Raw genomic sequence first — 16,155 nt, 5'->3', positions numbered from 1 at the left:
AAAGCTGTGCATGTGGACATGTGAAGTTTAGATTTTAATGCACACACAGAACGTTACACAAATCTACACTGTTTGTTCATAAAGAGAGAAAAATTTATGTGTCCGTCCATTTGAGTCAAACAAAAATGTTTCACCCTCAGAAACTCACTTCACACAAAATGTTCTAATAATGCAACATTTAACACTGAGATCAGACGGTAAAATGACACTTTCAAAGATTTTTGCATTTCTTTGTGTATTTTAATATCTTTTAGTAATTACTCAATGTAGATCCAGCATTACATTTCCATGCATAACAGATTTCACTACTAACATTTTACAGTAGAAAACGTTCTTCTCCATGTGTCCACATCCATATGTAAAGTTTCAAATTACAGTTGTGATTATGCTCAAAGTCTGGAAGTGTTGCCAGTCGCCAGCTCAGATTGACTTTCAGATAAACATTTCAATAAATTACAGGAAGCAAATGAGCTGAAAGAGGTTTTCCTGCCACTCGACCCAACAGTCACCCCCCCCGCTCACAGAGAACTCACCTTGACTTTTATGATCTTGCTCTTGAAGTTGTTCAGCATGATTATAATGTCGTCAGAGTCTGCTGGAGAGTCTGTGCCATCATGGCTGCAACAACAACAAAAACAAGTCAGATTTAATAAGGGGCAGTACAGTGGCTTAGTGTTTCTGTGTAGGCTCTCAGTGGTCCAGGTGGTTTCCATAGTAGAGAAGCGTGAATTTTCGACTGGACTGGGTTGCTTGACGTGAGGACGTTTCGCTTCAAATCACAGAAGCTTCCTCAGCTAAAATTCTTGCTCTGGTAGTCTGACTTCTGTCTTGACTCTTGTAGAGAAGAATAAACCAGAAACCAACAAAAGCTGGAGTTTTTAACCTAACCAGACCCCTCCTACAGAGAGGCCGACTGCTATAGGCTAGTGACTAAACAATAGCTCTAATTAGCACCTATTGTGCACTCTTCTAATGATGGGAAAGAAGCCTCCCCTGATGGCTCCCTTGACGACTCTTCTGATGACGTGAATGACTCATTACCATGAACAAAAGACTAAACTGCTTTGACCTGAGTACCCCATTGTGGCTTAGTGGTTAGCACTGCTGGCTCACAGCAAGAAGGTCATGGGATTGATTCCCACCTGTGGCCTTTCTGTGTGGAATTTGTATGTTCTCCCCGTGTTTTTGTGTGGGTTCTCTCTGGGTGCTCCGGCTTCCTCCAACATCCAAAGACATGCAGGTTAGATGGACTGGAAACTTTAAATCATCCGTAGGTGGGTGTGGGTGTAGGTATGACTGTGTTTGTTTTGCTATATGTGGCCCTGTGACAGACTGGCATCCTGTCCAGGGTGTACCCCGCCTCACGCCCTATAACGTCCCTCATGACCCTTAACTGGAGTAAGCGGTTTTTGATGAGTGTGTGAGTGAGATTTTCCACACTGAAGCACCTAAGTGCGATCAAATCTTTTCCCACCTGTAAATCTTGTAGATTTCATCAGAACGTCCCTTTCTCAGCTTCAGTATCCAGGCACCTGGGTTAGCCTTTAGCTGAAAGTAACCCTACACACACACACACACACACACACACACACACACACACACACACACACACACACACACACACACACACACACACACACACACACACACACACACACACACACACACACACACACACACACACACACACACACACACAGCAGATTACAACTGAGCAAAGGGACACCTGTGCCAGCCCAAAAATGTGATCTCAAAAAATGTGCTGCTGTCACACGTCTTCATTTACAGTTTTCTTTGTTAAAAAGATTTCTGTCATTAACACAAACATTTGCAAAAACTACATCAATAGTGCAAGAAAATTTGCAATCACAGAAAGCCTAAAAACAGACTGAAGCTTTTCCATGCCGTTTGTAAAAATGTTCAAATAGCTCCATTAACTGCGTCACAGCCATGTTTCAAAAATGCATGTAAACACTGGGATGACAAAGTAAGTCCCCTGTACAACTTAATGGCAAGGCAGTAGAAAGTGTGGTGTATTCTCCATGGATGTGGGGGATGTGGTTGAATTTTGGACATGTTAAAAAATATGCAGTGAGGTTGTGGTCAAATAAGGACACAGTAAGAACAAAATATATATAAATGGCTGCACTGACATATTAACCACATAATTAAAGCTTGTAGGGACTTCAGGCTCTCCCAGCAGCAGCCTGTGGACTGCTGGAGTGCTTTGTGAATGAAATGTGCCCATCACTGCACATGGTGCTGAAACACAGCACCAAAAAAAAAAAAAAAATAAAATCTCCACCTCCTCAAACAAATCGAGATTCTCTTCAAAACATGCACAAGCACACCTGCATGGAGCATATTTGAGTGTATGTGCAAAGCAGAATCTATGTGTGGCACAATAATATGATTGCCCATATGCATTATGGATTGCTCACACACTGCAAGAAGTTGGTACTAAAAAAAGAAGGAGGGAAACAACATCTGGCATACCCCAACATAAGAAAAAACATCTTAGACAAAATCAAGTGTATTTTCCTTTTATTTAAGCTCAATTATCCCTAAGATTTTAGATTTTCATAGCACATTTCAGAGACTGAGCTAATAACCTACCAGGTTTGCCATGACGATAGTATCCACAATGACGGGTTCAGAGGCAGTTCCTAAGGTAAACTGGAGACCACGTGGAGGCTGTCCTGAACTGACATCAAAACAATGCCCTTCCAGCAAGAGATGCTCCAGTTCATATTCTGCTGCCACAACATTCTCCACCTGCAACAGAGAAGAACAACATCAGAACTGCGAGGCATTTACAACTGTAATACTTAAGCAAGACCAAATGACCAAAAACTTGCCCAAACAAATGCAATTAGATAAGCATTAAAAAAATAATAAATTCAAAAGAGTAGGCTAGACCGTGTTTACAATCTTTAAGACAGACATTGAGGCATGTTTAAGATAAAAAAAAGTCAGGGTAAGAGTCACTGATCTCAAACAAACACAGTGCTGTACCTCTTCCAGGTAGATGTTGTCCAGGTCATAGCGCGTGTGCACGGACTCAACCATCCAGCTCTCTGGTGTGTTGAGGTTGAGTGTGAAGAGAGGGGACTGCGGCATGTCCAGAAACATGGCCATCGGGCCTGGAGAGAAACTACCGCTTGTCAGGAACGTCACCTCTGGCTCCAGCACATAGCGGTAAAAACTAGCAGAGAGAACAACAAACATTTCATCTGAAGGAGTGATTACAATGTTTCACAATTCAGACAATGCAACATACATCAAAAACAAGCACTGAGAAACAGGCATCTGAAGGGTTCAGTGCACAATAAGCAAATTGGAACAGTAAAAGGTAACATTAGTATGGAGTAGACTCAACAAGTGTGAGGGTTAAGTTGTCTCTCGTTTGGTCTCTCACCTCTTGAGAGGCATTTCTGAGAGCTTGGACTGGCAGTTCATGAAGACCCGTAAGTTGACATTTACCAGCTGTTTCACAACCTGAAGGTGCAGAAGTCAAAGAGAACAAGAAATAAAGTTCAGGAAAATAATATATTGAACAGAAATACGAAAACAAAGGAAGGCTCACATTCAACCTACCAAAAGTAAAGGAGCAAGTTTCTGTGCATCTCTGGTTACGGGATCCACAACAGCAACAACGTCAAAGTACACGTCTCCTTCCTTGGGGCGGAGCTTCACAGCGCTGCCGAAAAATAAGCAAATGTCCAAAATAAACCATTTTTAGTACTGTGATGTGGCCTTTCAGATCCATTGAAAGTTATTTTTCACTATTAATGTTCATTTATTCATTTCCCAACATGTATATTTTAAAGTGAACCAAAAGCAGTCAGGCTGCTTGCTTGTCCAAACGTCCAAGTACTCAAATCTTACCTGTAGCGGTCATCAGCAAAGTCATATTCTACCCTGGCTTCTCCTTTGGGCTGAGAGGACAGCAGCGCATCAACCTTCATCACAAGATCACTGGCCCTGAGGAGAAACTCTGCATCAAGTCAAAGAACTCAACATAACTGTGAAATACTCAAGAAGAAAGAAACAAATACCTGTCCTCTTCAATCCCAAACTGTTGGACCTTGCTTTTGATTAGCTCTCCTGATGTTTTTAGGATGATGCTCTCTAAAAGCAGAAAGTCATCCTGGTTAAACACTTCTTCCTCATCCAGCGGACCGATGATCTGTATGTAGGAGTATTCATTCATTTGTTACAGTAGATGTAGGGGGGAAAAATGGTACATCTGCACACATGTAAATATAAAGTATATCTGATCTGGAATGTTCCAGTGAATGTGATTCTTACTACAAATATGTGACTTACTCTTCCATTACTGATCACCGCTCTCTGTCCTTTCTTCAGTTTGAGGACGCCACTGCAGTACGCAGCATGGGAGAGCAGGAAGTCAAAGTTGTTACTCTCATAGGCGCTCTTGAACAAGGACAGATCCATACCCTGAGCAGAAAAGAAAAATTCATTACATACAAAAATAAAATAAATCAGAATTATAAAAAAAACAAAAAGCATCAAATCACTAAATTATCATGAGGACAGAAAACGTTCGCCCCACTCTGGCACAATCCAACTGTTACATTACAAATCAAACCGGTCTACTTTTCACATGGGAGCAAAAAGAAAACGTTCGCCCCACTCTGGCACAATCCAACTGTTACATTACAAATCAAACCGGTCTACTTTTCACATGGGAGCAAAAGGGAATCACACACCTCCACAGCTTACTTAAGAATAATCAATTATGTCATTTAACAAACTTCAACAGAAATGAGGGTTTGGGAGAGACAATATCAACAACTGAAATCAAGAATCAAAGAAAAAAATTGTCTAAACAACAACACATTATAATCATCTCAGCTAACTGAAGAACACATGAAAATCAACAACTCAAAAAAAAAACAAACAAAAAAAAACAAAAACAAATCTAATCTCTAAACAATTTACACTTATCTCCAACTTAAATAGAACAATATCACTTCCAACAACCAAGTTGGAAAATGATCTGGCCCTCTCTTCCAACCCTGACGTCTGGGAACAAATCTGTAAAACACCTTCTCCATGACTACCAACACCAACTTGCAGCTTATACAAAATAAAGTCACACACAGAGCCCACATCACTTAAAGCAGAATGTCTAAAATGGGACTGGCCAACACAGATATCTGTTCAAAATGCACTTTAGGTAGCACAGATAACTATCTTCACGCAATCTGGCTCCGTCTTACACTTCACTCTCTATGGCTTATGGTCCCTGATACATTCCCCATTCTCCTGAGTTACACAGAGTCCCAGCATCTGCATCGCTCTTTCTCCTTAGTGATACGTATTTACAAAGTTCACATCCCATCTAAATTCAACAATCATCTCTATAACTGTTGCTAAGTAAGTAGTCCAGAACTCATCACATCACTCAATGGACCAATTTAATTTCAGAATACATTTTAAATGGGAAAAAAAAAAATAATGCTCACAAAAAGAACCACATTTTAGCCTTTGAAGGAAAGTGGAACCTATTTTTTATCATTTTTAAATCTAACCAAAGCATCAATTTCCACAACTCCATACAGATACACACATATACACAGCATATCTGATAAACCTCAGCATCCCCAAACCTTGTTAGCAGAGGTAAAAATGCTTTCTTGTGCATAGAAATGAGAGAAAAAAGCTATAGCTGGCAGAAAGGTTGTTTCTGCAATATTTTTGTCTGCCATCTTGTGTAAGGAAATGCCTTGGTGATTTTGGTTGAAAATTCATTGTTATAAATTGAAACCAGCAGCCTTCTGTTTTGTCTCAAAAAACAAAATATTGCAGCAAAATATGCATGAGCCAGTCCTACAACAAATTTAGCCATCTGTGTGTCCTCACCCCGACAGCAAACACTCCAATATCGGCTCCGTTCTCCAGGGCCGCTGCAGTCTCTTCCTTGGCCATCTTGGTGATGAAGTTTTTTGCGTTGTTTGCAGACTGTGTCTGCATCGCAGACCAGATCGCCCGGGCCACATGGCTTGTCTCAGCAGATGGGGTGCCTGATGGATTGTTGATCATACCCAGGCGAACATTATTAGTGGTTTTCTGTTATAGAACAGGTGAAAGGAAGATTTATCCTTGTTCTTAAAAACAAAACAAAACAAAAAAACTTGCCTTTCAAAATTCACTTGTTACAAAAATGAATGAATCCTGCAGTGCACATAAGAGCAAGTAGAAGTATTATACATGCACTACCGTTCATTATTCAAAGTGAGGTGGTATTTTTAGACTTTCTGTACCATGTGTTTGATGGCATCATAAAGGAGCTGGCGTCCTGAAGGCTTGTCAAAGTCTCCAACAACCCAGAAGGTCACAGGACGGATGTAGCTATCATCTGACAAAAAACAAACAAACACGTCTGCGATGTACAGTGATCTAAAAAGAATAACATGAAACAAAAACAAAAGGCAAGCTATACTGCCTTTAAAAAGTAAAGCAGAAAAATGGGTTATTGCATTCCAGGCAATAACAAAGAAACCTTCAATGATCAATAAACTCATTCTTGATATTTCATTCATTCATTTTCTGCTACTTATCAAAGTCCAGGTTGTGGTGGCAGCAGACTGAGCATCTCATCTCATCCCACACTTTCCTATCTTCGGGAAAGTCCTAACTCTTCCTGGGGGATCCTGAGGCGAACCCAAACCAACTGGGAAATATAATCCCTCCAGTGTATCCTGGGTCTTCCCTGAGGACTCCTCCCAGTTTGGAAAAACCCCACTGGGAGACGAACAGGGCACATCCTCACCAGATGATCAAACCATCTGAGCTGGCTACTTTCGAAGCAAAAAAAAGCAGCAGCTCTGAGTCCCTCCAAGATATTTAAGCTTCTCACCCTGTCGTAGAGTGTAAGCCCAGATACCCGATGAAGGAACCTCATTTCCACCGCTTGTATCTGTGACCTTGTTCTTTTGGTCATCATGCAAAGCATATGACCATCGGTGAGGATTGTAATGTAAATCAAGAGCTTCACCTTCTGGCTCAGCTCTTTCTTCACGGCGGCCCGATACAGTATCCACAGGACCTCAGATGCAGTCTGAATCCATCTGTCAATCTCCCACTCCATTTTACCCTCACTTGTGAACAAGACTAAGATACAGAAGAAATGTTTGAACACACTTTCCCATTCAATGGAAAAAACATTTGACTGCTACTGTACTGCACATCTCCTCCTTTCTGTATTATTTGTGTTCTGTTTGTTTACCTTTTCTTCTATCTGATTATGGTGTAACAACAGCGTGGGATCAATACAGATAAATTATTAATAAATAAATAAATTTCTTTTCGATGTTTGACCTAAAGCACTCGGGTACAAAGCGTTTGTTGCATATGCACATAAGTAGTACTACTTATGAACAACCTTGTGCTTGAACAAGGTGTTATGGACAATCGATGACCAGCACAGAAGTCCAAACAACAACAAAAAAAGCGTAGGAGTTCAGCTCGGGGGGCTGTTCTTCTCAATCACTCCCCTCCAAGGTTCCCCATCATTTCCAATGTGAGCACTGTTGTCCCCCAGTAGAACTAAGGACCAGGGACCTTTTCCAGGATCCCACTAAGCCATGGGTTAAAGCAATAAATTTTCATCTGACTGAAATTTTTTCCAAGCAAAAATCAATGCCAGCAATTCTCAAAAATGTACAAATACAGTATACAAATCTATTCTAAATAGCCTCTAAGGAGAGAGAGAAAAAGCATAAAAAGAATGCAAAACCTGAACATAAAGGTACATAAAAGGGTGGTGGGAGTGTAGTCTTGATTCTGGGGGGTCTGGGGGAGCTTCCCCGAGAACATTTTTAAAAGAGCAAGTCAAATTCTCCTATTAACTGCCCTCAAAACAGTGCACCAGATACTTTGTGCTCTCGTTGTAGGTGGTGAGTCCACGTGGAGATGACACCATGTTGTTTCTTTGGGCTGAGCCCAACCAAGCTTCAGGTCTAATCTCCAAGGTCTGGCTCCAGGAGGAGGCCCCATTTTCCCTAAGCTGGGTAAGGTGACTCTTTCCATTTTTGTGTCAACCATGAAGGGTCTCTTTTTTGCCATTTTCTGCTCTAAACTTCACTTTGGTTGTTAAATCCTTTAGCACTTTGTCATTTCTAAACAGCGTACCAAACTAGCATTCTCTATGCAGTTAGGACAAGTGACACCAATTGACCATGCTACCACTGCACAAAGATGGAAGAAATGATGTTAGAACTTAGTTAGAAGCTAAACATTTTAGTACTTTAGGCATCAATATTGATCATCACATGCATAATTGGTTATTTGTGTCCTTTGGGAAATGCAGCACAGATGGAAGGGCAGTAACAGATTCATAAACATTTCAAAATGCTGGCAGCAATTTTAAAAGAACAGGGAAAAAAAGAAGTGAGGAGGAAAGGGAGAATGTGGAGGGAAAAGGTGATTACCATGCCTGTTGGTTGTGGTCATCCCTGAGGCAAATAGGTAAAAAAAATAAAAACAGGGAAAAGACAGAGGGGCAGAAAGGACAATATATGAAGAGAGTTTTAACTTGAAGGTGACCATTATGCTCACACACTTGTTTCTTTTCCCCATTCAGTGTTTTTATTTCACATATAAGAAGAGAGCAGCTGTGCTGATTATTCATACCTTTTTTTGTCATGTAATTCATGCTGTTGGCAACAGCAGTGCTCTTCTCTTTGGTGTCCAGTGTCAGAAAACGAGCATAATCATCTACAAAGTGGTTGTCTGCACAGAAGGAAAGAATCAAGTCAGAGAACATGTAAAGAACACGAACAAAGATTTTCATGTTTAAATTTTAAACAAGTGTATGTAGAGTCATGTTCATAAGAAGTTGACAGTGACCAATTTTAGTAATTTTATGCCTTTGTAAGGGCCCTGTCACATCTTGACGATTTAGCCAGCGTATGCCAACTCTATTAAAAGTGCTGGCATACGCGGGTGTACGTCTAATAAATTATTCAGCTGTCACACCTTGACAATTTAGCCAGCGTCTACTGACAGCCCCGTTTCCACAGAGCGGTTCTGGGTCGGTGCTGCACGACATGGTGTGGGTCGGAACAGTTAAGTCTGGCTTGGTTTGTGTTTCTAACAGTCAGCAGAACCGTTTTGTTTGGCAGGTGGAACACTTAAATACTGACAAGCACGTCATCAAGCGTGCGTACACTGTTGCACAGCTTCATTCCCTCCACACAGAGGCAAAACAGAGTAATTTAACATTATTTTATTTTTGTCTTGAGCAGGTGTGGTGGCCAAGTGGTTACTGCGCTTGGTTTCAGTGCAGAAGGTTCCCGGTTCAAACACCACCCCTGCCACATTTGTCCATGCAATGCAGCGCTGCATCAGGAAGGGCATCCGGTATAAAACTTGCACCAATTCAACATGTAGCTCCACCTTGGATCTGCTATAGCGACCCCGAATGCAAACAAGGAAGCAGCTGAAGGGGCTTACCATTTTATTTTTGTCTTGGTGCATCATGGGATTTATTTTCCTCGCATGCAGAGTGCAGAATTATCGACTGATGGTTGTGTTAAACGCTGACGTGAATGAATGAGGCGCTGTGACCCTTTCAACTTTTAAAATAAGTTAATTGTCTTGCGGCGTTTTTGACTCAGGCTCAAAAACGCACCAGGAGCAGAAAAACCACAGAGGGACTTCTTTTATTTCTTCAGCTACGACAAGCAACTGTATTTTCAGATATCGTTTTCCAAAATCAGGACATTTTATGTGAATTCATTTTTGTCAGGCTGTGATGATGAATCTGAGTGAAACGAACAAGTAAAATTAAGACTTTATATTTACTCTGAGTGTGAATGGTTTTAATATTTGAAACAGTCTGTTTGCACGAGGACTGCAGACAATCAATGGACAGCATTAATGGATACATTTCTACTAATGAGTTACTTACAAGAAATGTGTGTCAACAATCGTATAACTTATCTACAACTTATGTCCCACGTGTGTAATGTATGAGTCGTATGCTGGCTTATCTCGAAAATAGTGAGCATGCTAAAAAAAATTTCAAGGTACTCGGTGTATTACGAAGTATATCAGCGTGCTTCAACATGTTCTTAACTTAAACAAAACTTCCCCGTAATTTATTAGACATACTCCAGCATTTTTTAATAGGGTCAGCATATGCTGGCTAAATCATCAAGGTCTGACAGGGGTATAAACAACCACATTTTACCGGTGTGCTCATCAGACTATGTAAGTAAAATAAGGGTTAGCAATGGGTTTCCATTTAGGGTTAGCAACGGTGTCACAAGAGGGTGGATGATGTCCCTGGTTCTTTTTAAATTATATCTTGGTGATCTAAGAGGTTGAAAACCTGTAATACTTTGTGCATGATGACTTCAATGAACCATGCTGTGTATGCCAGTGATCTTGTGGTCTTTAGTCCAAGTAGTGCTGGTCTCCAGCAGCTCCTCAATGTGTGTTCTGCCTGTGGTGTGGAACATGATATTAAATATAACGATAGTAAGACTATCTGTAGAAGGAAAGAGGATAAATGTCTAAAATATCCAGGCTTCAAACTGTCTGACAACAATCTTGCCGTCGGTTTTGAAGCCAAATATTTTGGACTTTATATAAGTAAAGAATTTATGGATGATATTTATAGGCTATGCCATAAGATGTACACACAAGGACATCTTGTGTGTACATCTTCAATCAACATTGAAGGACATTCAGCTTGGGACTCCGACGAGGGCGGTCGCATCTCCTCCACCCTCCCTTATCTCTGCTCTCTGCTTTAACCTTCAAGTCCCTACTTCACCAGACTGTGAATTCCTCAAATTATATTGGATAGTGGATCTATTGGACTACTATTGGATTAACCATGGAATTGATCAGCTGGTCTCTGAACGCTATTGTCACCATCTTTTCTACAAGAAGGTCAGGACCGAGGGATCCTACCTGCCCAGATGGAACGTATCCTGCGGGCTATGTTCTCGACTCCTGGGGGTCGTGGCGTGTGCATGCTTGCATCATTCTCTGTGGAGGACGTCGAGGATTTATTCATATTGGTCTTATAGTAGCGGGGCTGGTACTTTCTAGCTTATGTGCTGCCCTGATCTACCAGAAAACTGGCAAGACGGCGGCAACAAGAACCACGGCCCCTTGCTTGTCCGTCATGATTAACAAGCTGGGCAAGGCAATGCATTCTCAGACTGCGATGACTCTTGAACTCAGAAACAAATTGGATGACATCTTGGAGCAGATGCGCGCCTTGCAGATGAAGATTTCGGAGGCCGGGGAATATTCTTAATTCATAATTGGGATTTGGTTGTTCAAGTGAAGATGTAAAAAGTGTTTTTCACTGCTCAAACCACAACACGGCAGGCTTATCAGCCTGAAGGACAAATTGCCCTGCTGTTTTCCTCCAGAGGAATGTCTTCGGCCTTGGTGAACATTTGGCTGTTTCTTATCTCAACTCACAAAGACAAACTGTTTCACAGGACTGAAGCATGCTCCACTCCCTCTCCCCACCCCCCTCCTACCCCCATCACACACCCCCCACTCCGGCTTCTGCTCACGTCTTCCCTTCCCTTCTGCGGGGGTGGCGCGGTTTTAGCTGCGGCAGGTCCCGTTCTCCCCCCAAGCTGACGGTGGCGTGACTCAGGGTTGAGACCTTCACCCACTTGCCTCAATTCAGATAATGGACTTCTTCAAATTTAGTACACATAAACAATGTCAAATGTGTACGTGCTGTCTTTAATTCTGATGTGTGCCATTATTACAGTAAATAAGTAATAATTGTGGACTAATTGCTGTCTGAGGTAATCGGAGTGTAAACATAATTTCTCCACTGTGAGATCAATAAAGTATATCTCAAGAAAACATTCTTGCACGTATTCAGATGGAGTGAAGATGTCTCTGTTCATACTGTTCTCCGCTTTACACAATACATTTGTGGTCACACTACAAAAAAGCAAGTTTACACAGACTTCAAGCCATTTATAATGACACATTGAGAATATTTAAAAGACCAAGATGTTGTAGTGTACAAGTGAAATGTTTGAGTCGGCAGGCATTCATACTTAGCAAGAAATTGCATATATAATTTAATGACATCATTTTGCAGTTGTCCAACCTAAGATTTAGCACTATATTGTATCAATCACAGCTGTAGAGGCACTGGCATAGTCATCTACATGTAAGGCATTAATGTGTATATGTAGTAGTGTGTGTACTTAATCACTGTTATCATGAGTTTTAGTGTTTTTCTTGTTTATGTATGTCTGGTAGGCATTTTAATCTCTTATCTTGACTTTTATTGTTTTAATGTATATACTTGTGTGGGAGTAGTATATTTATTTTATCTTGAGTTTTATTGTTTTCGTCATTTATTATATGTATTGTTTTACTTGTAAATCTGGACTTAGAGTCTGTAATAAAGTCTGAATTGAATACTGCTGAAAGTCAACACTACAAGTACATTGTCAATGTCCCAACTACTTTGTAGTGAGACACAATACCCCCCCCCCCCCCCCCCCAAAAAAAAGAGTCATTGTTGACCTGCTGATGGACCTGGCTGTATGTGTGAATGTGTGCTCACTGGTATCAGACAGGTCCAGATATGTTCTGGTTGTAGACAACACCCTGGAGTTGATACGAGGAACAACATTGGGCTGGTTCATGATGAAGTCCACAACATCGTGATCTGTAGCTAATTCACCCTATGAGCACAGACAGTAAATTAAATTTGTATTTCAGATTGCAACTATGATGGCAGTCAGGCAATGATGCAGTTAGTTTGTAATATTTGAATTACATAAAAGACAAAAATACAAGTGGTATTGCAGCCAAACACATGTTAATGTTCCTTAAATGTGTGTTGTATGACAAGGTTTGCTGGTTAAAAAATAAAATAAAGAAAAAAACAAAGCAAAAACAACAGCAGCAAAGAATGTTAGCCATCTTAAACACAAAGACCGAACACATGCATGTACACACACGGTTATCCAAGTCAGCACATCTGCAGCATTGCTGCTCATTTCCATTCTAAGTTTCCATTCCAATACGTCTTGATTTTATCATACTATTTACTCAATATATAAATCCCTTCTAATCAATTTCAGCAACATCATAAAGGACATATTATGAGATTAAGAGGGTTTTTTGTGAGAATGTAGCAAGTTATCTTTTTCTACAGAAGAGTCCTTTTTACAGACTCATTCGAAAATATGTGTGGTGTATTTCGAAAGATCTGACTGCATTAGTCATACACAAAGTAAGTTGAATTCTCATTAATGAAAGGCACATATACAGTAGCAGATACTTCTTGCACACATAGTAGTTACGTCTTGCTGTTGACTCATCTGCAATGAAAATTGATTTTCCACTGAAGAAGAATGATAAGCAAAAGCAACATTCGCAATCTATTAAAAGGAAATCTTTATTGACAAAACCATAATATAACAACACTGATACTGAAACAGCAATGCTGCTGTTAGTGTCAGCATACAGTGTGTGTGTGTGGACTCACCAGATAAACGGCTCTCTGGTAAAAGGATGTGGTTTCCAGGATCTTTTGCATGGTGACAGTCTCCAGTTCGTCTGGGTCCAGGTGCTCGCGCTGGTAAGGAATGCCGTTGTACATAACCACAGGCAACGGGCCAATGCCTGTCTGCTCATAGTAAGCCCGAGCTTCCTGAAAGAAGAGACACAAAAAGAACAGACTGTTTTTAGAATGTGGGATGAGAATGCACATTATTTAACAAAAACAGGGTGGTTTCACTGATGATATCAGGACAACAAATAGTTGGCTAATAGTTCCGTGAAGCATTCATTCTCTGTCACCTTTCTGTTGTTGTCATAGCTTGAGTCAGCTCCCAGGATGCTGCTGACTTCTACATATGGAAACCTCTTTTCCAACACTTTCACCACATCCCCAACACTGAGTTGTCCACCAACTGGCACATGATTAAACATCTAAAAGGAAAGAAAGCGATATAAGAAGAGGAAAGATGAAAGGATGTAAACTTAGAAAGAGAAAATAGAAATAAGTTCAAGTATGCTGGTTTTCTAATGTCTTTTAAAATTTTTGAAAAGGGAACTGTGTTGATTAATTATTGCAGACACACAATGAAATTTAACCCAGCTGAATTATAGTTCGACACAACCCAACCTCTAGGAGCAGTGGTCAGCCAACCTGGGACCAGGGGTCAACATTTTTAATGTTTTAAGTTTAAGGCAAATTTTAGTTATAATTATTATGATACTGTGCGGTAGTGGTTTCGCTGGAAGACATTCTGACAGTAAAACATCATTTTAGAAGAATACCTTGAGCTATGTGCCTAATCATTTAAGTGAGAATGTGTTACTGATCTACAGTACTCCTTTCATCCAGTACGTCAGGTCTAAAGTTTGCAATACAGTCATTTCATTCACAGGCTCCATTTATTTTCTGAACAGACCTACTACACATCCTTCAACTTTTATTGGAGCATCAAAGGCCTTATCAAATATGACTTTTTGCAAATTTGCCATTCTATGTCTACGTGACAATGCCACCACACCACAACATCACACCATTTAGCAACAGACCTGAAAGTGTTCAGCAGGATATTCTGCACCCCAGCTGCTGTGTGCTGGCCCATAAACCTCCTCAAATTAAATACTGGACAGATTAACACCTTTTTAATTGCAAATCTAAATCAGCTTGGTTGTTTGCTGACAGGGAGCATGAAATTTTGTATCATTTTTATTTGTCAGTGCATAATAATTTCTGATTTTATTGTAATTATTGTCACAATATAGTTGTATTTTCGTTGTTACAGCGTGGTGTGAATGACATGATACTGTTCATCAGACTTTCTGAGAGAGTGACTCACCGCCATAACAGCTTCAAAAGCACTCTGACTGTCAACTTCATCATAGATGTAGTTATAAGCTCGGACCAGTGCCACACCTGGATCCTGCATACCGTCAATGTCATCTTCATCAGACACTACAAATACCAACCCAATCCTAAAATGAAACAAACACATACATACACACAGGTTAGCCATGCTTGAAATTGTAACATTCCGAGTCTGACAAATCAATCATTTGTACTACAATACAATCATCTTACATAATGCATTCTGAGTGAAATAAATATTTTTGATAGACTTCAATGACAGTAATAACAATAAACTCCTAAGTTATCTAATGCTGCCTAAACGAGCCATTTGAAATCCTTTCCTGTTTGAGGCAAGTGGCAATGGCTTTGCTTGTAACCATTTTCTAAAAGTGACTAAACTCTCTTGAGAATGGTGAGTTCATTTACACTTTCCAGATGGCACAAATGCAGACCTGAGTGGGATGTTGTTGGAATAAAACATCTCTGCAACACTCAGTAACTCAGAAGAGCTCTCCTGGACTGGATCCAGAATGATCACCTGGAACACACAGATATTATTTTTCCACAAAGACTCCGGTCCGTTTTGTATTTGTAAAGAGCTGATTAATCAGACCATACCAGATTGTGGAAATTTTTGCGAATCTGCCTGATAACCCCTGGGAAGGTTGGTCTGAGCAGCTCCTGCACATTGTAGGGCCACGAGCTGTATCGGTGGTCTGTTTCCAAGTTGTTAATCCACTAATAAAGGAAACAACAGTGAACACACAACGGTTGAGGAGTAGTATAAAGACTAAACCCAACAACAAAGCAGTGTTAATAAAAAATTAAACAGAGCTGCTGGTGGATGAATACATGAACAGAATATACTGACGCGAAAAAATTAACTTTTGGGGGGGGGCGTTGAGCACTGGATGCAGAAAGGAAGTAGTTTTCACGCAAGTTAAGGCAACGTTGCAGTACATAACGTGACAGGATGTCACACCCACACAGCTACCTGACACCAATTTATGATTCCTGCTGTGCTCCATTGTTGCCGAGCTATAAATCACGCAGGATTGTTGTCAAACTTTTTATACCGTGTACACAATGCAGTAAAACTATACCGCTCAAAGAGCACGTGAACAATTAAAAGAAAAAAATGCTCATTACAGCCTGGCTGCAGCTCTTCGGCACGCTCACCTCCTCAAGTTACACTCAACAAAAATATAAACGCAACACTTTTGGTTTTGCTTCCATTTTGTATGAGATGAACTCAAAGATCTAAAACTTTTTCC

The 16,155-nt window shown here is 40.5% G+C and overlaps 1 protein-coding gene across 1 annotated transcript in view; it reads right to left on the bottom strand.

Annotated features, from left to right (window-relative positions):
* The window catches only part of uggt1 (UDP-glucose glycoprotein glucosyltransferase 1), a 41,943-nt gene that overhangs the window by 6,838 nt on the left and 18,950 nt on the right, over positions 1-16,155 (bottom strand). Inside the window, exons 14-32 of the mRNA XM_034194808.1 lie at positions 15,500-15,619; positions 15,334-15,419; positions 14,871-15,006; positions 13,837-13,968; positions 13,523-13,687; positions 12,593-12,713; positions 8,662-8,760; positions 8,460-8,483; positions 6,291-6,385; positions 5,890-6,096; positions 4,330-4,461; positions 4,059-4,189; positions 3,889-3,984; positions 3,598-3,700; positions 3,419-3,498; positions 3,016-3,205; positions 2,617-2,775; positions 1,475-1,560; positions 534-618 (exon numbers count right to left, since the gene is read on the bottom strand). Coding sequence (XP_034050699.1) covers positions 534-618; positions 1,475-1,560; positions 2,617-2,775; positions 3,016-3,205; positions 3,419-3,498; positions 3,598-3,700; positions 3,889-3,984; positions 4,059-4,189; positions 4,330-4,461; positions 5,890-6,096; positions 6,291-6,385; positions 8,460-8,483; positions 8,662-8,760; positions 12,593-12,713; positions 13,523-13,687; positions 13,837-13,968; positions 14,871-15,006; positions 15,334-15,419; positions 15,500-15,619 — 2,247 coding nt within the window. The remainder of the gene's footprint in view (positions 1-533; positions 619-1,474; positions 1,561-2,616; positions 2,776-3,015; positions 3,206-3,418; positions 3,499-3,597; positions 3,701-3,888; positions 3,985-4,058; positions 4,190-4,329; positions 4,462-5,889; positions 6,097-6,290; positions 6,386-8,459; positions 8,484-8,661; positions 8,761-12,592; positions 12,714-13,522; positions 13,688-13,836; positions 13,969-14,870; positions 15,007-15,333; positions 15,420-15,499; positions 15,620-16,155) is intronic.

This window comes from Thalassophryne amazonica, chromosome 19 (assembly GCF_902500255.1).
Source record: "Thalassophryne amazonica chromosome 19, fThaAma1.1, whole genome shotgun sequence".
NCBI classification, from domain to species: Eukaryota; Metazoa; Chordata; class Actinopteri; order Batrachoidiformes; family Batrachoididae; genus Thalassophryne; species Thalassophryne amazonica.
This window is presented reverse-complemented; position numbering and strand designations above follow the sequence as displayed.